Source organism: Salvelinus fontinalis, chromosome 39, assembly GCF_029448725.1.
Source record: "Salvelinus fontinalis isolate EN_2023a chromosome 39, ASM2944872v1, whole genome shotgun sequence".
Classification (NCBI taxonomy): Eukaryota; Metazoa; Chordata; class Actinopteri; order Salmoniformes; family Salmonidae; genus Salvelinus; species Salvelinus fontinalis.
Genome location: NC_074703.1, coordinates 11,642,778 through 11,668,835, shown reverse-complemented (window position 1 = coordinate 11,668,835; position 26,058 = coordinate 11,642,778). Strand labels below are relative to the sequence as shown.

General features: G+C 44.3%; 3 gene segments (V, D, J or C); 1 reads left to right on the top strand and 2 right to left on the bottom strand.

Moving 5' to 3' along the window:
* Positions 1-2,471: 2,471 nt before the first annotated feature.
* Positions 2,472-3,300, bottom strand: LOC129838812 (Ig kappa chain V region K29-213-like). The segment is given in 2 exon segments: positions 2,472-3,091; positions 3,218-3,300. Coding segments are annotated over 2 exon segments (417 nt in total).
* A 6,198-nt stretch (positions 3,301-9,498) lies between these two features.
* Positions 9,499-17,335, bottom strand: LOC129838740 (Ig kappa chain V region K29-213-like). The segment is given in 3 exon segments: positions 9,499-9,888; positions 17,002-17,113; positions 17,262-17,335. Coding segments are annotated over 3 exon segments (399 nt in total).
* On the top strand, positions 10,379-12,079 carry LOC129838739 (Ig kappa-b4 chain C region-like). The segment is given in 2 exon segments: positions 10,379-10,839; positions 11,491-12,079. Coding segments are annotated over 2 exon segments (474 nt in total).
* Positions 17,336-26,058: the final 8,723 nt, after the last annotated feature.

The following is a 26,058-nucleotide window of genomic DNA, read 5'->3' as shown; positions in this document are numbered from 1 at the left end:
CAGCATATTTCATACTAATTTATATCAATCAGCTTCTTTCATCATTTAACATTGTAGTTTACAGCTACTCTCCTGTTTTCAAACAGAATTAAAAGGGCATCTGATCAAACAAATACTCTGTAATCATTTCTACAACTGTATGATTCTGTTAACACCAATACCAGTGATAATAATTTGTGATATTTGATATTAAACCTCTAAGATCTGCTCTCAGAACTCACACTTTTAAACAGTTACTTTCCATAACATAGATATTTACAATGTTTAAATCCTAATATGATTGTATTACATTAGAAGTTTTAGTAATGGTTTTCAACAATGTGTAGTCTACACTTCATTTCATTTCACCAGGTCTTCTCAAACAATCAAATGATGTATTGATTTAGAATCTATTGATTTGGAATGTATTGATTTAGAAGGTATTGATTTGGAATGTATTGATTTAGAATGTATTGATTTAGAATGTACTGATTTAGAATGTATTGATTTATAATGTACTGATTTATAATGTATTGATTTATAATGTATTGATTTATAATGCATTGATTTAGAATGTATTGATTTAGAATGTATTGATTTATAATGTACTGATTTATAATGTATTGATTTATAATGTATTGATTTATAATGTATTGATTTATAATGTATTGATTTATAATGTATTGATTTATAATGTATTTATTTAGAATGTATTTATTGAGAAGTCCTTGAAAATGTTATTCCTATCGTGTGCTGTGTTTTGCTTTCTTTCTATTTTACTTATTTGATTGACTTCCTTTGAATTGGTTAACTTCTTTTGAGTGCTCTTCTCATTGAGCGAATGGGAATGCGTTTGTTAGTTAGGGACCTGAGCCACTACCCCACACCTGAGGAGTATTGGGGTTAATGATCTGCCCTGCACAAAGGCAGTTCTCAGACATTGTTCATGACATTTAAGCCAGCAATGGGAGAGGACAGGTGCCACAGGCTGCGCTCAGCCACACAACTACTACTGCTGTGTCTGGGGAGAAGAGACTGGATGAGTGTGTCACTGCTCGGGAAGAGCCGAACGGATCGACCCTGCTTGGGATGATGAGCTGAACGACGTGTGAGTGCGTAACAATGGTTTCTAGTATGATGACATTACTGATTAAGCTTCATCTGCTCTCCAGACGTGGCCTGCTACGACAAGACCGCTGAGGCCACGACTCCCACATCTGAATCCAATGATGCCAATCCCAACGCTACGAAGGCTCCATGACAAACAACTATGGACTCTAGTGTGTAGGCCTATATGGTGGCCGGTCCTGTCCTTGTGTTTGTTCTGTGCTGCTTTTATCCTGTAAACCGTTTTTTAATACTGAGAAAAAATATATTAAAGAGCCAATAACACTGTGTGCCTCCTGCCTATGTCTGTGGTTTTGGGATTGAAAAACTGTATCATGTCCTGTATCTCGTTCACAGATCTAACAGTCAGTAATGTGCTCATGAAAATAGTTGATATAATGCTAGATGATCAGATCCATATTTAGTTGTGAGGTTCATATGGGAACTTGTTATACAGGGCAAAAATGTAAGAAATGTTTACGTAATATCACCCTTTTTGTACTTCTTATGGACTACTGGCATTTTTAAATCTACAAATAACTTTTATATCATGACAAACATAACCAGTCAAACTCACAGAGATCCTGTTATACTGAACACAAATATAAATGCAATAATTTGAAAGAGTTCCAGTTCATATAAGGAAATCAGTCAATTTAAATACATGCACTAGGCCCTAATCAATGGATTTCACAAGACTGGGCAGGGGTGCAGCCATGGTTGGGTTTGGTAGGGCATAGGCCCACCACCCACTGTGGAGCAAGGCCCAGCCAATCAGAATGAGTAAAAGGGCTTTATTACAGACAGAAATGCTCCTCAGTTTCATCAGCTGTCTGGGTGGCTGTATGTAAAGTTCCTGGGCTAGCCTGTGAGGCCGGTTGGACGTACTGCCAAATTCTATAAAAGGACGTTGGAGGCGGCTTGTGGTTGAGAAATTCATATACAAATATTTGGCAACAAATCTGGTGGACATACCTGCAGTCAGCGATGTCGATTATGGCAGCCCCCTGAGACTCTGATTCAGAGGGGTTGGATTAAATGCGGAAGTCACATTTCAGTTGAAGGGATTCTGTTGTACAACTGACTAGGTATTCCTCTTTCACTTTCCCTTTCCCAATTGCACGCTCCCTCAAAACTTGATATCTTTGACATTGTGCGACAAAACTGCACATTTTAGAGTGGCCTTCTATTGTCCCCAGCATGAGGTGCACCTGTGTAATGATCGTGCTGTATAATCAGCTTCCTGATATGCCACACATGTCAGGTGGATGGATTATCTTGGCAAATGAGAAATGCTCACTAACAGGGATGTAAACAAATATGTGCACAACATTTTGAGAGAATTAAGCTTTTTCTTTGTATGGAACATTTCTGGGATCTTTTATTTCACCTCATGAAACATTGGACTAACACTTTACATGTTGCCTTTATATTTTTCTTTAGTGTATATATGTCATTCTATGGTCACAACCATGATGATTGTGACAATGATGGTCATGTGATCTGAATGATTGCTTTCTAACCATATTGTCACATTGGCCTCATCTAGTGAACAGTGTTCCATGTCACTGTTTCTTACCCCTCAGCACCTGCAGTAGGGCCCAGCTGTAGCAATACAGTCTGTGCAGTCTGACTGAGAGAGGTTTTTGTACGGATCTGTATCACTGTGTAAATACATCTTTACTATTGATGACGTGTATACTCTGACAGTAGTAATCTCCTGCATCTTCAGCCTGGACTCCACTGATGGTCAGAGTGAAGTCACTCCCAGATCCACTGCCACTGAATCTAGATGGAGTCCCAGAGATGAGGGTGCTTCCATAGTAGACCAGTGCTTTAGGAGTTTCTCCAGGTTTCTGTTGATACCAGGCTAAACATGGTTTACCTGACCTATCACAGTCAGGATACACATTACTGCCGGTTTTACAGTTCATAGAGACTGTCTGTTCTGGGAGAACAGTTTTCACTGCAGGAGTCTGAGTCACAGTGACCTGTCCTCTGGATTCTGAAACAGAGAGAAAGCTAATAAATGTATCACCAGGGATTAATTAAACAATCGTAACAATCTTTCAGTTCACTCAAACTGTTTACTTTTCAGTATACAAACATAAAACTCCTATATATTTTGTACCTTGTATGTAGAAGACAAGTGTCCAGATGAAGATGGTGATAAAAGTCATGGTTGTTGTGGGTTCTGTTGTCATGAAGAACAGCTCTCAGTCATGAAGTGTTCAACTCACAGGGATATAAACACTCCCAGACCACTGAAGCATGTGCTGTCTATGCAGAGCATCATCACTATGCAAATCATCTTCTGGTCTTCTCCCCATCCACCATTTTTCAGTAAACTTAGACCACTAAGGATTCATAAAAATAAAAAAAATGTTACCTTTATTTAACTTGGCAAGTCAGTTAAGAACAGTTAAGAACAAATTCTTATTTTCAATGACGGCCTAGGAACAGTGGGTTAACTGCCTTGTTCAGGGGCAGAACGACAGATTCCATCAGTCGGATTAGAACTGATTCCATCAGATTAGAACTGAGAGTCCATTACAATCTGATGATCTTGTCACCAAATAATCATAGAATTCCATAATAAAATGTAAATAAATAAATGTAATAAAAAGGGTATAAATACAATGCTATTATTGGTTTAAGGGCTATCACATGATCACTATCAATATTGTACAGCAAGACTATACTATAATGAATGCTGGAGAGAAGAAAATACAAGTAATACATTATGTTATCATATAACATACATCACTTTGTCTGTTAATTAGTGTTATGGTAATATGATATTGTAACATAACGATGTCTATGGAAAAGAGGAATACCAGTCATGTTCCACCGCCCAGTGATCATTGGTCATGTATCTCCCCCTGCTGGGAGAGTAGTGTTAGTGCAGTGAGCTGTGTGGACTGAATACTGGACTGCTGGACTATTGGACTGCCACTGAGAGAAGAGGGTCTCCACTGTGTATGACTGCTACTCTGTTCCTGACTGAGTTCAGCTGCCTCCCTCTTCTCCTGTGTCTCTAATAAGACACACTGAGACTCTGTGGACCATCATTATAATACAACCCAGCATCTCCTCTACATTTTAAGATTACTCCCTGTATACCCAGGACTGCGTGACCTCACACAGTTCCAACTCCATCATCAAGTTCACATACGACACAACAGTAGTAACCCTGATTAACAACAACGAGACGGCCTACAGGGAGAAGGAAGACACTCTGACGGCATGGTGCCAGGTAAACAACCTCTCCCTCGGGAAAACAAATGAGCTGATTCTGGTCTTGTCGCCTTCTACGACAAGACCACTGAGGCCACGACAACAACATCGGAATCCCATGATGCCATGAAGCTACGAAGGCTCCATGACAAACAACTATGGACTCTAGTGTGTAGGCCTAGGTGGTGGCCGGTCCTGTCCTTGTGTTTTGTTCTGTGCTGCTTTTATCCTGTAAACCCCTTTTTAATACTGAGAAAATATATTAAAGAGCTGTTAACACTGTCTGCCTCCTGCTTGTGTCTGTGGTTTTGGGATTGAAAGAACTTTGGTTTTTGACATACAAGTGTCTCATGAATGTGTCATTCACAGATCTAACAGTCACCTGCTCATTAAAATAGTCAATATAGTACTTGACGATCAAATCAATAGTTGGTTGTGAGGTGCATATGGGAACTTGTTATACGGGGCTGAAACTAAGAAATGTTTACGTAATATCACCCTTTTTTGGACATCTTATGGACTACTCGTATTCTGATCACGACTGTTATTGGTTTCAAATCTCCAAATAACTTTTAAATTAACTTTCCGCTCATGACAAATATAACCAGTCACAACCACAAAGATTATATTATTTTGAACAAAAATATAAGTGCAACATGTCACGTTCCTGACCTATTTCTGTTAGTTTGTTATGTGTGTTAGTTGGTCAGGACGTGAGGTTGGGTGGGCATTCTATGTTTTCTGTTTCTGTGTTGGTTTTGGGTTGCCTGGTATGGCTCTTAATTAGAGGCAGGTGTTTGGCGTTCCTCTAATTAAGAGTCATATTTAGGTAGGCGTTGTCACAGTGTTCGTGGTGGGTGATTGTCTTCCGTGTCTGTGTCTGTACACCACGGGACTGTTTACGGTTTGTTCGGTTTGTGTAGCCTATGTTCCTATTCGTGCGTTTTTCTTGTTTTATGTAAGTAAGTCGTCTAGGTCTGTCTACACCGTTTGTTGTTTTTGTTAGTTTAATCAAGTTCGTGTTTCGTTAATAAATATGTCTGTTCTCTACGCTGCCCTTGGTTCCCTCAATACTCCTCCTCTTCCGAAGATGAAGAGGAGGAGGAATGCCGTTATAGAATCACCCACCAAGAATCCAGAACCAAGCAGCGTAATTTGGAGCAACGGGGAGGTATACAGGACTTGTGGAGTTGGGAGCAAATATTTAACGGAGAAGGACCATGGGCTAAAGTGAATCACCGTCCATGGGAACAGCTGGTGGCAGCTCGGAGAGCGGAGGAAAAGAGAGAGAGGAACCGGAGTTATGAGGGAACGAGTCTTGCACGGAAGCCCAAAAAGCCCGTGAGTAACACCCAAAAATTTCTTGGGGGTGGGGCTAAGAGGTAGTGGGCCAAGGGCAGGTAGGAGACCTGCGCCCACTTCCCAGGCTAGCCGTGGAGAGCGGGAGTACGGGCAGGCGCCGTGTTACGCAGTAGAGCGCACGGTGTCTCCTGTACGAGTGCATAGCCCAGTGCGGGTTATTCCACCTCCCCGCACTGGTAGGGCTAGATTGGGTATTGAGCCAGGTGTCATGAGGCCGGCTCAACGCGTCTGGTCTCCAGTGCGTCTCCTCGGGCCGGCATACATGGCACCTGCCTTATGCATGGTTTCCCGGTTCGCCTACATAGGCCGGTGCGGGTTATTCCCCCTCCCCGCACTGGTCGGGCGACCGGGAGCATTCAACCAGGTAAGGTTGGGCAGGCTCAATGCTTAAGAGAGCCAGTACGCCTCCACGGTCTGGTATTTCCGGCGCCACCTCTCCGCCCCAGCCTAGTACCTACAGTGCCTACACTACGCACTAGGCTACCAGTACGTCTCCTGAGCCCTGTTCCTCCACGCACACTCCCAGTAGTGCGTGTATCCAGTTCGGTGCCTCCAGTTCCGGCACCACGCACTAAGCCTCCTGTGCGTCTCCAGAGCCCTGTACACACTGTTTCTTCTCCCCCTACTAATCCTGATGTGCTTGTCCTCAGCCCGGTGTCACCAGTGCCGGTACCACGCACCAGGTATAGAGTGGGCTTTGAGAGTACAGTGTGCCCTGTCCCTGCTCCCCGCACTAGTATGAAGGTGCGTGTCCTTAGCCCGGTGCCTCCAGTTCCAGCACCACGCACCAGGTCTACAGTGTGCCTTATCCGGACAGAGCCATCCGTCTCCCCAGCGCCATCTGAGCCATCCGTCTCCCCAGCGCCATCTGAGCCATCCGTCTCCCCAGCGCCGTCTGAGCCATCCGTCTCCCCAGCGCCGTCTGAGCCATCCGTCTCCCCAGCGCCGTCTGAGCCATCCGTCTCCCCAGCGCCGTCTGAGCCATCCGTCTGCCATGAGCCTGCAAAGCCGCCCGTCTGCCATGAGCCTGCAAAGCCGCCCGTCTGCCATGAGCCTGCAAAGCCGCCCGTCTGCCATGAGCCGCTAGAGCCGCCCGCCAGACAGGAGCCGCTAGAGCCGCCAACCAGACAGGATCCGCCAGAGCCGCCAACCAGACAGGATCCGCCAGAGCCGCCAACCAGACAGGATCCGCCAGAGCCGCCAACCAGACAGGATCCGCCAGAGCCGCCAACCAGACAGGATCCGCCAGAGCCGCCAACCAGACAGGATCCGCCAGAGCCGCCAGCCAGACAGGATCCGCCAGAGCCGCCAGCCAGACAGGATCCGCCAGAGCCGCCAACCAGACAGGATCCGCCAGAGCCGCCAACCAGACAGGATCCGCCAGAGCCGCCAACCAGACAGGATCTGCCAGAGCCGCCAACCAGACAGGATCTGCCAGAGCCGCCAACCAGACAGGATCTGCCAGAGCCGCCAACCAGACAGGATCTGCCAGAGCCGCCAACCAGACAGGATCTGCCAGAGCCGCCAACCAGACAGGATCTGCCAGAGCCGCCAGCGAGCCATGAGCGTCCAGAGCCGCCAGCCTGCCATGAGCGTCCAGAGCCGTCAGCCTGCCATGAGCGTCGAGAGCCGTCAGCCTGCCATGAGCGTCGAGAGCCGTCAGCCAGCCATGAGCGTCGAGAGCCGTCAGCCAGCCATGAGCGTCGAGAGCCGTCAGCCAGCCATGAGCGTCGAGAGCCGTCAGCCAGCCATGAGCGTCGAGAGCCGTCAGCCAGCCATGAGCGTCGAGAGCCGTCAGCCAGCCATGAGCGTCGAGAGCCGTCAGCCAGCCATGAGCGTCGAGAGCCGTCAGCCAGCCATGAGCGTCGAGAGCCGTCAGCCAGCCATGAGCGTCGAGAGCCGTCAGCCAGCCATGAGCGTCGAGAGCCGTCAGCCAGCCATGAGCGTCGAGAGCCGTCAGCCAGCCATGAGCGTCGAGAGCCGTCAGCCAGCCATGAGCGTCGAGAGCCGTCAGCCAGCCATGAGCGTCGAGAGCCGTCAGCCTGCCATGAGCGTCGAGAGCCGTCAGCCTGCCATGAGCGTCGAGAGCCGTCAGCCTGCCATGAGCGTCGAGAGCCGTCAGCCTGCCATGAGCGTCGAGAGCCGTCAGCCTGCCATGAGCGTCCAGATTCGTCAGTCAGCCATGAGCTGCCCTTCAGCCAGAAACGGCTATATACCCAGAACTGCCCCTCAGTCCAGAGCTGTCTCTCTGTCCGGAGCTGCCTTTCAGTCCGGAGTTGCCCCTCTATCATGATCTCCCTCTCTATCTTGATCTACCTCTTTATTCTGATCTATCCCTCTGTCTTGTGCTATCCCTCTGTATTGATCTATCTCTCTGTCCCGGTGCTGTCCCTGTCATTGATGTTACTAAGGGGATTTTGTGGGGGTAAAATGAGGGTGGACATTCTTAGGGGGAGATGGAGGCTAGGATGGATTATGGTGGGGTGGGGACCTCGCCCGGAGCCTGAGCCACCACCGTGGTCAGATGCCCACCCAGACCCTCCCCTAGACTTTGTGCTGGTGCGCCCGGAGCTCGCACCTTATGGGGGGGGTTATGTCACGTTCCTGACCTATTTCTGTTAGTTTGTTATGTGTGTTAGTTGGTCAGGACGTGAGGTTGGGTGGGCATTCTATGTTTTCTGTTTCTGTGTTGGTTTTGGGTTGCCTGGTATGGCTCTTAATTAGAGGCAGGTGTTTGGCGTTCCTCTAATTAAGAGTCATATTTAGGTAGGCGTTGTCACAGTGTTCGTGGTGGGTGATTGTCTTCCGTGTCTGTGTCTGTACACCACGCGGGACTGTTTACGGTTTGTTCGGTTTGTGTAGCCTATGTTCCTATTCGTGCATTTTTCTTGTTTTATGTAAGTACGTCGTCTAGGTCTGTCTACACCGTTTGTTGTTTTTGTTAGTTTAATCAAGTTCGTGTTTCGTTAATAAATATGTCTGTTCTCTACGCTGCGCCTTGGTTCCCTCAATACTCCTCCTCTTCCGAAGATGAAGAGGAGGAGGAATGCCGTTATACAACATGAGTTACAGTTCATGTATTTTACTGAGTTAAAGTTCATATAAGGAAATCAGTCAAATTGAAATGAATTCATTAGGCCCTAATCCATGGATTTCACATGATACGGCAGGGGAGCAGCCATGGGTGGGTTTGGGAGGGCCCTCCCACTGGGGAGCCAGGCCCAGCCAATCAGAATGAGTTTACCCACACAAAAGGGGCTTTATTACAGACATAAATAGTCTTCAGTTTCATCAGCTGTCCGGGTGGCTGATGTCAAACCATCATGCAGGTGAAGAAACCAGATGTGAATGTCCTGTTCTGGCATTGGAGGCGGCTAATGGTAGAGAATTTAACAGTAAAATATCTGGCAACAACTCTGGTGGACATTACTCTAGTCAGTAAGCCAATTGCACACTCCCTCAACATTTGAGATATCTGTGGCTTTGTCTGACAAAACTGCACATTTTAGAATGGACTTTTATGATCCCCAACACAAGGTACATCTTTGTAATGATCATGCTTTTTAATCAGCTTCTTGATATGCCACACCTGTCACATGGATGGATTATGATGATCTTGGCAAAAGATAAATGCTCACTAAGAGGAATGTAACTAAGTTGTGCACAACAATTGAGAGAGTTTAGCTTTTTGAGCGTACAGAACATTTCTGGGATCTTTTATTTCAGCTCATGAAACATGGGACCAACACTTTACATGTTGCATTGATATTGTTGTTCATTCTATGGTACCAACCATGATGATTATGAAGATGATGATGATGGTCATGTGATCTGAATGATTTCTAACCATATTGTCACATCACAGTTGACCTCATCTAGTGACCAGTGATCCATTTCACTCTTTCCCCTCAGCACCTGCAGTAGGTCCCAGCTGTAGCAACACAATCACTGAGCAGTCTGAATGAGGGATGTTTTTGTATGGCTCTGTATCACTGTGTGAACACATGTTTACTATTGATATGATTATAACTCTGACAGTAGTAATCTCCTGCATCTTCAGCCTGGACTCCACTGATGGTCAGAGTGAAGTCACTCCCAGATCCACTGCCACTGAATCTAGATGGAGTCCCAGACTGAAGTGTTGTAGCATAGTAAATAAGGAGTTTAGGAGCTCCTCCAGGTTTCTGTTGATACCAGGCTAAACATGGTTTACCAAAACCCCAACAGTTAGTTTGCACATCAATGCTGGCTTTACAGTTCATAGAGACTGTCTGTTCTGGGAGAACAGTTTTCACTGCAGGAGTCTGAGTCACAGTGATCTGTCCTCTGGATTCTGAAACAGAGAGAAATGGATAATTGTACCAGCAATTAATATAACAATCTTAAAAATCTTTCAGTTCACTCAAATAGTTTACTTTTCATTATACAAATATAAAACTCCTATATATTTTGTACCTTCGATGTAGAAGACAAGTGTCCAGACACTCATTATGCAGATACTCATTGTGCTATCTTTTATAACATCAAACAGCAACTGTTTACTCAGATAACTAATGTACGGAAGTTTTATGTCACACCACCATGATATTGTTATTCTGATGATGATCAGATATAATGAACTGTCTGTTCACTCATGCTTGGTCTCTCATATAAGTTCCTCTAATCAGTTAGTGAACACTTCTCTTAACTAAAGCTGGTAAGATTCCTCTGGTAGTGTTGTCTGTGCTCTGTGACTTTACCACCACTGTTAAATCTGAGATCAACATGTTTCATAAAGGAATATACAACATGGATCACTATCAATACTGCTGCTGCTGTTGTCTTTCATATGGACAATATAGAGGAATACTATTAACACTGATCTAATGCTGGACTGTTCCTACACACTAGGAGAACACCTGATACACAGAGGACAAAATACTAATCTGGATTTAAGATACAATTCATATTTGTACTACCTAGAAATGTTATTATGAAGTGTTTGTTCTACCTGGAAAATGTTAAAGTGTATTTATGTTGATTATGATTCTGTATGCGTGATCTTCAATGTAACAGCTGCAGCATCACAACACAGAGAGGTTTTTGTACCAGCAGTAACGGGGATTGTATCACTGTGGTTGACTTTTGGTGGTGGCACCAGACTTGATGTTGGAAGTAAGTAACAACCTCTCTTGATATTTCTTTCTGATGACATTTTTTTTGTATTTTACTTTCTTAAACTCTGTCTCCATGAAAATATATTTTATCTTACTTTTGACTGAGCCTTCTTTCAGATAACATTTTATTGAATTAAATTGTTAAATTGTAAGTTTATTTATGTCTGGTTTGTATGATTGCGGACTATAACTCCTAACTCTGGAAAATAACTATTTAATAGTATTGTAGATAATATTAATCAATGTTGCATTGTGTTTATGGTAGACTTCACTGTTAAAGTGAAGACAAAGGGTCTGTGTTACGGTCATAATCTAACATGGATGATATGTGATGAAAATACCATGAATATGAGTAGGCTATTCTGATCAGATCCATTCCTAAACAATATCTGTATAACATGTATAACTGACACCATATGACTAGTAACTCTAGTTATTTATACACTTTCTACTTGTTAGGTTCATAAATCTGCTCTGTATCATATTACTTTAGGTTTTTCTCCAAATATTCTAAACAATATAACTGTTACATTCATATTTAGAGGATATTTACAATTCACTTTATTTGGATGAGTACTTTAATGAAGATAATCTTTTGTGTAGCTGTACTTGATGTAGTTACTTAATTGATGTCTTCTGTTTGTTCCAGGTAACAGTGCCCCCACCCTCACCGTCCTGCCCCCCTCTAGTGAGGAGCTGTCCAGTACAACAACAGCCACACTGACATGTCTGGCCAACAAGGGCTTCCCTTCAGACTGGACCATGAGCTGGAAAGTGGACGGGACCAGCAAGAACCAGGAGACCAGTTCTAGGGTCCTGGAGAAGGACGGCCTGTACAGCTGGAGCAGCACCCTGACTCTCACTGGCCAGGAGTGGACCAAGGCAGGAGAGGTGACCTGTGAAGCCCAGCAGAAATCCCAGACTCCAGTCACCAAGACCCTGAGGAAGGCTGACTGTTCTGGGTAGGAAGCCTCAGTCACACATCCCTGTGGCGAGAAGCTGCTGGGTCCTCTGCTTTGACTCTGTTCTGAGATCAGATGTTCTCTGTCTGAATTGATCACTGACATGTAGACTAACAGAGGGCTTTGCTTGAGTTCATGTGTCAATCCTCTCTGTAGACTGAGGTTGTATCAGTGTTAGATGTGATGTGTTCTGTTTTTCTACTATTAGATACTGTAGGAATGTTTGCTTTGATGATAAATATATGATAATAAAAATTTCCCTTTGGAACAAATATATTTATTTTCTCCTTCAATAATTAGACTTTGGTCTTAAATGTTGTTGATAGGTGTAGACATATATTCATACAGCCTGATTCACAGTTTCTTTTAAAACTATCAGACCTAAATGTCATTGCTTAGTTATTTATGTTCTCACTTGAAACCACATTGTCATCAACCAGTAGTTCAGATTAACACAAAATACTTCAATGTTAACAGATTAATAGGAGAGGTCTAGATACTACAATGTTAACAGATTAACAGGAGAGGTCTAGATTCTACAATGTTAATATATTAACAGGAGAGTTCTATATACTACAATGTTAACAGATTATCAGGAGAGGTCTACATACTACAATGTTAACAGATTAACAGGAGAGGTCTAGATACTACAATGTTAACAGATTAACAGGAGCGGTCTACATACTACAATGTTAACAGATTAACAGGAGAGGTCTAGACACATGCAGTAGATGGTACTCCTTATTCATCTTTCTTGAACAGTTTTTTACCTGCTTGATTTATAGACTCAAAAATACAGTAAACTAATGTTATTGAACATTTAATCGATATCTTGGACTCTCACCAATGTGATTACACCTACATTAAACTACATTTATTTTACATGATCCTCATAATATTACCAGTATCACAGCTTCACGATAGTCATAGAGTCTTCTCTACCTCCAACCCCCTGGGGACAGAGTGAACATCTGGTGACAGTACTGCTCTATTCTGGGACAAGCAGAACCAACCAGCCCTTTCTATGCAAATCTCAGTTTCACTCCCACAGCATCCAGTCTAGCAGTTGAACAGTTTCACTGCCTGAAATACCCTGGACTGGGCCAGATGTGAGGAAGTGACTGGTTTTAAGCTCTTTGGTGGATTCAGGGAAGTTACAATAACAGATATTCCATCATATAATTAATGACAGATCAAATATATATTATTCAAACATGTTTCATGTTTGAGTGTTGTTAGCTAGCTACATAGTTGTCTTTGCTATCTTTGTATCTAAGATAATTGTGTAGCTTTGAGTAATTATCGGTTAGCTAGCCAGCTATTTTCGCCTGCCGCGCTGCCGTCCTCCTACCTAGCCAACACTGCTAGCTAACACTGCTAGCTAGCCAACTTCTACCGAATAGCAGCACTGTAGAAACTAACATTACAACGGAACGACTTGATTAGCGTAGTGTTAGCTAGTTGTCTTTGCTGTCCTTGTATCCAAGATAATTGTGTAGTTTAGAGAAATTTAGAGAAATTGTCGAGGTCACCTAGCCAGCTTCACTTTCAACAACGCAGCCACTGCTAGCCAGCCTACTTCACCAGCCAGCAGTACTATATCATTTTAGTCAATAAGATTTTTTATTTTATTTTTTGCAACGTAAGCTTAACTTTCTGAACATTCGAGACGTGTAGTCCACTTGTCATTCTAATCTCCTTTGCATTAGCGTAGCCTCTTCTGTAGCCTGTCAACTATGTGTCTTTCTATCCCTGTTCTCTCCTCTCTGCACAGACCATACAAACGGTTCACATCGCGTGGCCGCGGCCACCCTAACCTGGTGGTCCCAGCCCGCACGACCCACGTGGAGTTCCAGGTCTCCGGTAGCCTCTGGAACTGCCGATCTGCGGCCAACAAGGCAGAGCTCATCTCAGCCTATGCGTCCCTCCAGTCCCTCGACTTCTTGGCACTGACGGAAACATGGCTCACCACAGATAACACTGCTACTCCTACTGCTCTCTCTTCGTCTGCCCACGTGTTCTCGCACACCCCGAGAGCTTCTGGTCAGCGGGGTGGTGGCACCGGGATCCTCATCTCTCCCAAGTGGTCATTCTCTCTTTCTCCCCTTACCCATCTGTCTATCGCCTCCTTTGAATTCCATGCTGTCACAGTTACCAGCCCTTTCAAGCTTAACATCCTTATCATTTATCGCCCTCCAGGTTCCCTCGGAGAGTTCATCAATGAGCTTGATGCCTTGATAAGCTCCTTTCCTGAGGACGGCTCACCTCTCACAGTTCTGGGTGACTTTAACCTCCCCACGTCTACCTTTGACTCATTCCTCTCTGCCTCCTTCTTTCCACTCCTCTCCTCTTTTGACCTCACCCTCTCACCTTCCCCCCCTACTCACAAGGCAGGCAATACGCTTGACCTCATCTTTACTAGATGCTGTTCTTCCACTAACCTCATTGCAACTCCCCTCCAAGTCTCCGACCACTACCTTGTATCCTTTTCCCTCTCGCTCTCATCCAACACTTCCCACACTGCCCCCACTCGGATGGTATCGCGCCGTCCCAACCTTCGCTCTCTCTCCCCCGCTACTCTCTCCTCTTCCATCCTATCATCTCTTCCCTCTGCCCAAACCTTCTCCAACCTATCTCCTGATTCTGCCTCCTCAACCCTCCTCTCCTCCCTTTCTGCATCCTTTGACTCTCTATGTCCCCTATCCTCCAGGCCGGCTTGGTCCTCCCCTCCTGCTCCGTGGCTCGACGACTCATTGCGAGCTCACAGAACAGGGCTCCGGGCAGCCGAGCGGAAATGGAGGAAAACTCGCCTCCCTGCGGACCTGGCATCCTTTCACTCCCTCCTCTCTACATTTTCCTCTTCTGTCTCTGCTGCTAAAGCCACTTTCTACCACTCTAAATTCCAAGCATCTGCCTCTAACCCAAGTCAAACGACACCGCTGGTTCTGCTCACACTGCCCTACCCTGTGCTCTGACCTCTTTCTCCCCTCTCTCTCCAGATGAAATCTCGCGTCTTGTGACGGCCGGCCGCCCAACAACCTGCCCGCTTGACCCTATCCCCTCCTCTCTTCTCCAGACCATTTCCGGAGACCTTCTCCCTTACCTCACCTCGCTCATCAACTCATCCCTGACCGCTGGCTACGTCCCTTCCGTCTTCAAGAGAGCGAGAGTTGCACCCCTTCTGAAAAAACCTACACTCGATCCCTCCGATGTCAACAACTACAGACCAGTATCCCTTCTTTCTTTTCTCTCCAAAACTCTTGAACGTGCCGTCCTTGGCCAGCTCTCCTGCTATCTCTCTCAGAATGACCTTCTTGATCCAAATCAGTCAGGTTTCAAGACTAGTCACTCAACTGAGACTGCTCTTCTCTGTATCACGGAGGCGCTCCGCACTGCTAAAGCTAACTCTCTCTCCTCTGCTCTCATCCTTCTAGACCTATCGGCTGCCTTCGATACTGTGAACCATCAGATCCTCCTCTCCACCCTCTCCAAGTTGGGCATCTCCGGCGCGGCCCACGCTTGGATTGCGTCCTACCTGACAGGTCGCTCCTACCAGGTGGCGTGGCGAGAATCTGTCTCCTCACCACGCGCGCTCACCACTGGTGTCCCCCAGGGCTCTGTTCTAGGCCCTCTCCTATTCTCGCTATACACCAAGTCACTTGGCTCTGTCATAACCTCACATGGTCTCTCCTATCATTGCTATGCAGACGACACACAATTAATCTTCTCCTTTCCCCCTTCTGATGACCAGGTGGCGAATCGCATCTCTGCATGTCTGGCAGACATATCAGTGTGGATGACGGATCACCACCTCAAGCTGAACCTCGACAAGACGGAGCTGCTCTTCCTCCCGGGGAAGGACTGCCCGTTCCATGATCTCGCCATCACGGTTGACAACTCCATTGTCTCCTCCACCCAGAGCGCTAAGAACCTTGGCGTGATCCTGGACAACACCCTGTCGTTCTCAACTAACATCAAGGCGGTGGCCCGTTCCTGTAGGTTCATGCTCTACAACATCCGCAGAGTACGACCCTGCCTCACACAGGAAGCGGCGCAGGTCCTAATCCAGGCACTTGTCATCTCCCGTCTGGATTACTGCAACTCGCTGTTGGCTGGGCTCCCTGCCTGTGCCATTAAACCCCTACAACTCATCCAGAACGCCGCAGCCCGTCTGGTGTTCAACCTTCCCAAGTTCTCTCACGTCACCCCGCTCCTCCGCTCTCTCCACTGGCTTCCAGTTGAAGATCGCATCCGCTACAAGACCATGGTGCTTGCCTACGGAGCTGTGAGGGGAACGGCACCTCAGTACCTTCAGGCTCTGATCAGGCCCTACACCCAAACAAGGGCACTGCGTTCATCCACCTCTGGCCTGCTCGCCTCCCTACCACTGAGGAAGTACAGTTCCCGCTCAGCCCAGTCAAAACTGTTCGCTGCTCTGGCACCCCAATGGTGGAACAAACTCCCTCACGACGCCAGGACAGCGGAGTCAATCACCACCTTCCGGAGACACCTGAAACCTCACCTCTTTAAGGAATACCTAGGATAGGATAAAGTAATCCTTCTGCCCCCCCCCCCCCCCCCCCCCTTAAAAGATTTAGATGCACTATTGTAAAGTGGCTGTTCCACTGGATGTCATAAGGTGAATGCACCAATTTGTAAGTCGCTCTGGATAAGAGCGTCTGCTAAATGACTTAAATGTAATGTAAATGTAAATGAGTCCAGCATCATGTCTCATTCACAGATGTAACAGTCAGTAACCTGCTCATCAAGATAGTTCATATAATGCTAGATGATCACATCACATATTGGTTGTGAGGTTCATATGGGGATTTGATTTATGGGACCGATGCTGATGTAACATCACAATAATACATTTTTTACATCTGTGGATTTGACTCTGATTTTTAACAGGTAATGTGTGTTTTAAAACTTCATGTAACTTTTATATGTGAACTTTACAGCCATGACAATAATTATTCACAAGTATGATGATGGGGAACATGTGATCGGAATGATGCTTTGTAAACATATTCAAAGTTCACCTCCAATACTGATCAGTGTTCCATGTCACTGTCTCTTCCCATCATCACCTGCAGTAGGTCACATCTGTAGCAGTACAGTCACCAGACTGAAGTGTTGTAGCATGGTAAATAAGGAGTTTAGGAGCTCCTCCATGTTTCTGCGGGTACAAGGCTAGATAGTTATTGTTGTAAACATTACTGCTGGTTTTACAGTTCAGAGAGACTGTCTGTCCTGGGACAACAGCTTTCACTGCAGGAGTCTGTGTCACAACATACTGTCCTCTGGATTCTGAAAAATAAAAAATAAACATTTATATAAATGAAATATTACATATAGTAATGAATACTTCTGAATAGAAATATTACCATTGATATACTGTACATGTAAACACTGTAGATTTAATACATTTTCAACAATAGATTCTGAAAATTGTAACCTTGAAAGCAGAAAGCAAGTGTCCAGATGAAGATGGTGATAAAAGTCATGGTTGTTGTTGGTTCTGTTGTCATGAAGGACAGCTCTCAGTCATGAAGTGTTAAACTCACAGGGATATAAACACTCCCAGACCACTGAAACATTTGCTGCCTATGCAAAGTGTCCTCTATATGCAAACAGACTGTATTGGTCCCCCAGGGAAACTGTAGTTGAAGAGCTCTTCTTCTTCTACTTCTTCTTCTTTGGGATTGGATTGGCGAATCACATCCAATTTAAAGGTGCATACACCTCCACCTACTGTACTAAAGGGTGAGGCCAGTCACGGCCTATCTACATTGCATTATCTTCATTATTCCTGTTCCTAAAATGACAAACTTGCACCACTAACCCTACACCTATATACCACTACTTCATAAAAAATACCATCCCAATAACTATTATTATTATTTGTTATTATTTATTTTTTTACCCCTTTTTCTCTCCAATTTTGTGGTCTCCAACTGGTAGTTACAGTCTTGTCTCATCGCAGCAACTCCCGTATGGACTCGGGAGAGGCGAAGGTCGAGAGACGTGCGTTCTCCAAAACACAACCCAACCAAAACCCACTGCTTTTTTTTAATAAAGAGAAAAACAGAAAAAGAGAAAAAGAAAGACAGAAGAAAACAGCAAACAATGCAAAACATTTTTAAAATTATAAAATATACATTTAAAACAAAGGACACCAAGGACATCTAAAATCATAACAGCAATGCCAACTGTATATGTCTGGCACTATTACATGTGTGTGTGTTCTTGTATGTGTTTATTTGAATGACAGTGTGTGTATATGCATGTGTACAAACAGTCGCACTGCTTCTTGACACAATGCCTACTCGGAGGAAATATCGTACACCTGGCGACCGTGTCAGAGTGCACAGCACCCGGCCCACCACAGCAGTTGCTATTGCGCGATGGGACAAGGACATTCCTGCCGGCCAAACCTTCCCCAAAACCGGACGACGCTGGGCCAATTGTGTGCCACCCCATGGGTCTCCCGGTCGCGGCCGGCTGCAACAGAGCCTGGACTCGCATCCAGAATCTCTGGTGGAACAGCTAGCAGCGTGATGCAGTGTCTTAGACCACTGCGCCTCTCGGGAGGCCCCCATTAAGTTTTCTGCAGAAACATCTCACACACCCAGGTACTTGTCTTCTGTTACCACCTACACATTAAAACCCACTACGCCATTCAACTCCTTTGGGCTCCCGAGTGGGACAGCGGTCAAAGCACTGCATCTCAGTGCAAGAGGCGTCACTACAGTCCCTGGATCGATTCCAGGCTGTATTACATCCAGCCATGATTGGGAGTCCCATAAGGCGGCTCAAAATTGGCCCAGCGTTGTCTGGGTTTGGCCGGGGATGGCCGTCATTGTAAATAAGAATTTGTTCTTAACTGACTTTCCTAGTTAAATAAAGGTTCGATTTGACTCGATCTGCTCCTGCACCATGCCAACAGCCTGGGAGGACAGGACACCACCCCTCAACACACCCTGTAACTCTTCTGAAGTTAGCCTCCCGAGTGGTGCAGCGGTCTAAGACACTGCATGGCAGTGCTTGAGGGGTCACTTCAGACCCTGGTTTGATCCCAGGCTGTGTCACAGCTGGTGTGACTGGGATACCCATGAGGCGGCGCACAATTGGCCCAGTGTCGTCTGGGTTTGGAGGGTTCCTTGTCCAATTGCACTCTAGTGACTCCTTTTGGCGGGCTGGATGCCTGCAAGCTGATTTTGGTCGCCTGCAAGCTGACTTTGGTCACCAGCTGGACGGTGTTTCCTCCTACTCATTGGTGCGGCTGGCTTCCGGGTTACGCAAGCAGTGTGTCAAGAAGCGGTGCAGCTTGGCAGGGTCGTGTTTTGGAGGACGCATGGCTCTCGACCTTCGCCTCTCCCGAGTCCGTAGGGGAGTTGCAGCCATGGGACAAGACTGTAACTTCCAATTGGATATCACGAAATTGGAGATCATTTTTTTTAAATATACAGTGGGGAGAACAAGTATTTGATACACTGCCGATTTTGCAGGTTTTCCTACTTACAAAGCATGTGAGGTCTGTAATATTTATCATAGGTACACTTCAACTGTGAGAGATGGAATCTAAAAATAAAAAAAATCTAGAAAATCACATTGTATGATTTTTAAGTATTTCATTTGCATTTTATTGCATGACATAAGTATTTGATACATCAGAAAAGCAGAACTTAATATTTGGTACAGAAACCTTTGTTTGCAATTACAGAGATCATACGTTTCCTGTAGTTCTTGACCAGGTTTGCACACACTGCAGCAGGGATTTTGGCCCACTTCTCCATACAGACCTTCTCCAGATCCTTCAGGTTTCGGGGCTGTCGCTTTGCAATACGGACGTTCAGCTCCCTCCAAAGATGTTCTATTGGGTTCAGGTCTGGAGACTGGCTAGGCCACTCCAGGACCTTGAGATGCTTCTTACGAAGCCACTCCTTAGTTGCCCTGGCTGTGTGTTTCGGGTCATTGTCATGCATGGCCCCATCCATCCTCCCCTCAATACGGTGCAGTCGTCCTGTCCCCTTTGCAGAAAAGCATCCCCAAAGAATGATGTTTCCACCTCCATGCTTCACGGTTGGGATGGTGTTCTTGGGGCTGTACTCATCCTTCTTCTTCCTCCAAACACAGCGAGTGGAGTTTATTTTTGTCTCATCAGACCACATGACCTTCTCCCATTCCTCCTCTGGATCATCCAGATGGTCATTGGCAAACTTCAGACGGGCCTGGACATGCGCTGGCTTGAGCAGGGGGACCTTGCGTGCGCTGCAGGATTTTAATCCATGACGGCGTAGTGTGTTACTAATGGTTTTCTTTGAGACTGTGGTCCCAGCTCTCTTCAGGTCATTGACCAGGTCCTGTCGTGTAGTTCTGGGCTGATCCCTCACCTTCCTCATGATCATTGATGCCCCACGAGGTGAGATCTTGCATGGAGCCCCAGACCGAGGGTGATTGACCGTCATCTTGAACTTCTTCCATTTTCTAATAATTGCGCCAACAGTTGTTGCCTTCTCACCAAGCTGCTTGCCTATTATCCTGTAGCCCATCCCAGCCTTGTGCAGGTCTACAATTCTATCCCTGATGTCCTTACACAGCTCTCTGGTCTTGGCCATTGTGGAGAGGTTGGAGTCTGTTTGATTGAGTGTGTGGACAGGTGTCTTTTATACAGGTAACGAGTTCAAACAGGTGCAGTTAATACAGGTAATGAGTGGAGAACAGGAGGGCTTCTTAAAGAAAAACTAACCGGTCTGTGAGAGCCGGAATACTTACTGGTTGGTAGGTGATCAAATACTTATGTCATGCAATAAAATGGAAATGAATTACTTAAAAATCATACAATGGGATTTTCTGGATTTTTGTTTTAGATTCAACTCTCACAGTTGAAGTGTACCTATGATAAAAAACAGACCTCTACATGCTTTGTAAGTAGGAACACCTGCAAAATTGGCAGTGTATCAAATACTTGTTTTCCCCAATGTATATGTAAAAAAAAAGAACTCTTCTGAAGTCTACTCTCGTATACCCAAATACTTCTCTGCAACTGCCACCACAAAATATATTCTCTATGATTTCCATTTCTGTAATATCAGTCCCTATTGTATTGTACTAGTACTGCAGTACTATCAGTCCCTATTGTATTATACTAGTACTGCAGTACTATCAGTCCCTATTGCATTATACTAGTACTTCAGTACTATCAGTCCCTATTGTATTATATTGTATTTCACACTATCAGGGGGGTACTGAGAGTGCACTGCATGAAGGTTCTCACTCCTCTGTGGGGGAGGTTTTTGTGAATGAATGACTGTGGTACACTTTTAGAAGCGGCACAAAACTGGTGCTGCAAAGTAAGTCGTTGTCTGTCTTCTCTCATAAAAAACATTGAATCATGCTATTGAAAAACGTTATGAGATGTTATTATCTTCTCCAGAAAAAATACTGAGGCTATATCTTTTTAGAGGTTTCGGTGGACAGATTCATAGATTGGTAGAGGGCAGAAAATTGTCCATCATAACAACAAGTTTACTTGGCAATAAAAACATAAGCGTTCTAAAATGCAATTTAAAAAGATAATTATTTGTTGATTAACAGTGTTGCATGTCATCTCATTGTTCTGTTGAGATGTAGCAACAACCTTTTCTATAATATACGCAACACTTTGTACTGTATTCTTACTAGATGTTAACACAGACATTACGTAATCTAGAGTTTTGAATAGGTCCTTTTGTGCTTGTTTCAGAGTAGATTTGACATGAAATAGATATGGCGATTTCATGTTAGATTTTAAACTGTGAATATCATATCTGAATATTTAATCTGAATATGTGCTATCTGTTTACTGCATGACATTAAGCTTAGTCCCAGCCTAAAAAGGAAGCTCTATTGAGAATCTCCATTGAAAGTGCATTTTAGTCTAGGACTAGGATTCATCTGTGTCCAGGAAACCCACTCCTAGTGTTTTGTTGCTCTTGGTGTGCAAAACTGTAGAGCATGTGTAACCGATGTGAAATGGCTAGCTAGTTAGCAGGGTGACCGCTAATAACGTTTCAATCGGTGACGTCACTCGCTCTGAGATGTTGAAGTAGTTGTTCCCCTTGCTCTGCAAGGGCCGCGGCTTTTGTGGAGTGATGTGTAACGATGCTTTGTTCGTGTCAGTGTCACGCCCTGACCGTAGAGATCCTTTTTATGTCTCTATTTCGGTTGGTCAGGGCGTGAGTTTGGGTGGGCATTCTATGTCTGGTGTTCTATGTTGTCCTTGTTTTGTATTTCTGTGTGTTTGGCCTGGTATGGTTCTCAATCAGAGGCAGCTGTCTATCGTTGTCTCTGATTGAGAATCATACTTAGGTAGCCTGTTCCCACCTGTGTTTGTGGGTGGTTGTTTTCTGTTTTGTGTGTTCACCTTACAGGACTGTTCGTTTATCGTTTTTGTTGTTTTGTCAAGTGTTTCATATTTAATTAAAATAATGAACACTTACCACGCTGCACCTTGGTCCTCCTCTCCTTCTCCAGACGACGATCGTTACAGTCAGTTGTTGATGTGTGCAGAGGGTCTCTGGTTCGAGCCCAGGTAGGGGCGAGGAGAGGGACGGAAGCTATACTGTTACACATGAATATAACACACATTTATCTGAAGTATTGTTTTGCCTAAAAATCCGTCAGGAGTTTTTCGTTGACCTTTATAGATTCAGTGTTTCATTGTTCTCGGTTGTTCTCTGTTCTATAGCTAGTTGTTTATCCTGTGTGTATTGTTGATCAGTGATGTTCACTGATAATGCAGAGTCATGTCTCCCCTCTCCTCTCCTAATGTTATAGAGTAGTAGTAGTAACTGACCCTCTCCTCTCCTAATGTTATAGAGTAGTAGTAGTAACTGACCCTCTCCTCTCCTAATGTTATAGATTAGTAGTAGAAACTTATCCTCTCCTAATGTTATAAATTAGTAGTAGTAACTGTCCCTCTCCTCTCCTAATGTTATATAGTAGTAGTAGTAACTGACCCTCTCCTCTCCTAAAGTTATACAGTAGTAGTAGTAACTGAACCTATCCTAATGTTATAGATTAGTAGTAGTAGTAACTGACCTTCTCCTCTCCTAATGTTATAGAGTAGTAGTAGTAACTGACCCTCTCCTCTGCTAATGTTATAGAGTAGTAGTAGTACCTGACCCTCTCCTCTCCTAATGTTATAGAGTAGTAGTAGTAACTGGCCCTCTCCTCTCCTAATGTTATAGAGTAGTAGTAGTAACTGACCCTCTCCTCTTCTAATGTTATAGAGTAGTAGTAGTAGTAACTGGCCCTCTCCTCTACTAATGTTATATAGTAGTAGTAGTAACTGACCCTCTCCTCTCCTAATGTTATAGAGTAGTAGTAGTAACTGACCCTCTCCTCTCCTAATGTTATAGAGTAGTAGTAGTAGTAACTGACCCTCTCCTCTCCTAATGTTATAGAGTAGTAGTAGTAACTGACCCTCTACTCTCCTAATGTTATAGAGTAGTAGTAGTAGTAACTGACCCTCTCCTCTCCTAATGTTATAGAGTAGTAGTGGTAGCTGACCCTCTCCTCTCCTAATGATATAGAGTAGTAGTGGTAGCTGACCCTCTCCTCTCCTAATGTTATAGAGTAGTAGTGGTAGTACCGGACCGTCTCCTCTCCTAATGTTATATAGTAGTAGTAGTAACTGACCCTCTCCTCTCCTAATGTTATAGAGTAGTAGTAGAAGTAGTAACTGACCCTCTACTCTCCTAATGTTATAGAGTAGTAGTAGTAGTAACTGACCCTCTCCCCTCCTAATGTTATAGAGTAGTAGTGGTAGTAACTGACCCTCTCCTCTCCTAATGTTATAGAGTAGTAGTGGTAGCTGACCCTCTCCTCTCCTAATGTTATAGAGTAGTAGTAGTAGTAGTAACTGACCCTCTACTCTCCTAATGTTATAGAGTAGTAGTAGTAGTAGTAACTGACCCTCTACTCTCCTAATGTTATAGAGTAGTAGTAGTAGTAACTGACCCTCTCCTCTCCTAATGTTATAGAGTAGTAGTGGTAGCTGACCCTCTCCTCTCCTAATGTTATAGAGTAGTAGTGGTAGCTGACCCTCTCCTCTCCTAATGTTATATAGTAGTAGTGGTAGTACCGGACCGTCTCCTCTCCTAATGTTATATAGTAGTAGTAGTAACTGGCCCTCTCCTCTTCTAATGTTATAGAGTAGTAGTAGTAACTGACCCTCTCCTCTCCTAATGTTATAGAGTAGTAGTAGTAACTGACCCTCTACTCTCTTAATGTTATAGAGTAGTAGTAGTAGTAGTAACTGACCCTCTACTCTCCTAATGTTATAGAGTAGTAGTAGTAGTAGTAACTGACCCTCTACTCTCCTAATGTTATAGAGTAGTAGTAGTAGTAACTGACCCTCTACTCTCCTAATGTTATAGAGTAGTAGTAGTAACTGACCCTCTACTCTCCTAATGTTATAGAGTAGTAGTAGTAACTGACCCTCTACTCTCCTAATGTTATAGAGTAGTAGTAGTAGTAGTAACTGACCCTCTACTCTCCTAATGTTATAGAGTAGTAGTAGTAGTAACTGACCCTCTCCTCTCCTAATGTTATAGAGTAGTAGTGGTAGCTGACCCTCTCCTCTCCTAATGTTATAGAGTAGTAGTGGTAGCTGACCCTCTCCTCTCCTAATGTTATATAGTAGTAGTGGTAGTACCGGACCGTCTCCTCTCCTAATGTTATAGAGTAGTAGTAGTAACTGACCCTCTCCTCTCCTAATGTGATAGAGTAGTAGTAGTAGTACCGGACCGTCTCCTCTCCTAATGTTATATAGTAGTAGTAGTAACTGGCCCTCTCCTCTTCTAATGTTATAGATTAGTAGTAGTAACTGACCCTCTCCTCTCCTAATGTTATAGAGTAGTAGTAGTAACTGGCACTCTCCTCTCCTAATGTTATATAGTAGTAGTAGTAGTAACTGACCCTCTCCTCTTCTAGTGTTATAGATTAGTAGTAGTAACTGACCCTCTCCTCTCCTAATGTTATAGAGTAGTAGTAGTAACTGACCCTCTCCTCTTCTAATGTTATATAGTAGTAGTAGTAACTGGCCCTCTCCTCTTCTAATGTTATAGATTAGTAGTAGTAACTGACCCTCTCCTCTCCTAATGTTATAGAGTAGTAGTAGTAACTGACCCTCTCCTCTTCTAATATTATAGATTAGTAGTAGTAACTGACCCTCTCCTCTCCTAATGTTATAGAGTAGTAGTAGTAACTGGCACTCTCCTCTCCTAATGTTATATAGTAGTACTAGTAACTGACCCTCTCCTCTTCTAATGTTATAGATTAGTAGTAGTAACTGACCCTCTCCTCTCCTAATGTTATAGAGTAGTAGTAGTAGTAACTGACCCTCTCCTCTCCTAATGTTATAGAGTAGTAGTAGTAGTAACTTACCCTCTCGTCTCCTGATGTTATAGAGTAGTAGTAGTAACTGACACTCTCCTCTCCTAATGTTATAGAGTAGTAGTAGTAACTGACCCTCTCCTCTCCTAATGTTATAGAGTAGTAGTAGTAACTGGCACTCTCCTCTCCTAATGTTATATAGTAGTAGTAGTAACTGACCCTCTCCTCTCCTAATGTTATAGAGTAGTAGTAGTAACTGACCCTCTCCTCTCCTAATGTTATAGAGTAGTAGTAGTAGTACCTGACCCTCTCCTCTCCTAATGTTATATAGTAGTAGTAACTGACCCTCTCCTCTCCTAATGTTATAGAGTAGTAGTAGTAACTGACCCTCTCCTCTCCTAATGTTATAGAGTAGTAGTAGTAACTGACCCTCTCCTCTCCTAATGTTATAGAGTAGTAGTAGTAGTGACTGACCCTCTACTCTCCTACTGTTATAGAGTAGTAGTAGTAACTGACCCTCTACTCTCCTAATGTTATACAGTAGTAGTAGTAGTAACTGACCCTCTACTCTCCTAATGTTATAGAGTAGTAGTAGTAACTGGCACTCTCCTCTCCTAATGTTATATAGTAGTAGTAGTAACTGACCCTCTCCTCTTCTAATGTTATAGATTAGTAGTAGTAACTGACCCTCTCCTCTCCTAATGTTATAGAGTAGTAGTAGTAGTAACTGACCCTCTACTCTCCTAATGTTATAGAGTAGTAGTAGTAGTAACTGACCCTCTCGTCTCCTGATGTTATAGAGTAGTAGTAGTAGTAACTGACCCTCTCCTCTCCTAATGTTATAGAGTAGTAGTAGTAACTGGCACTCTCCT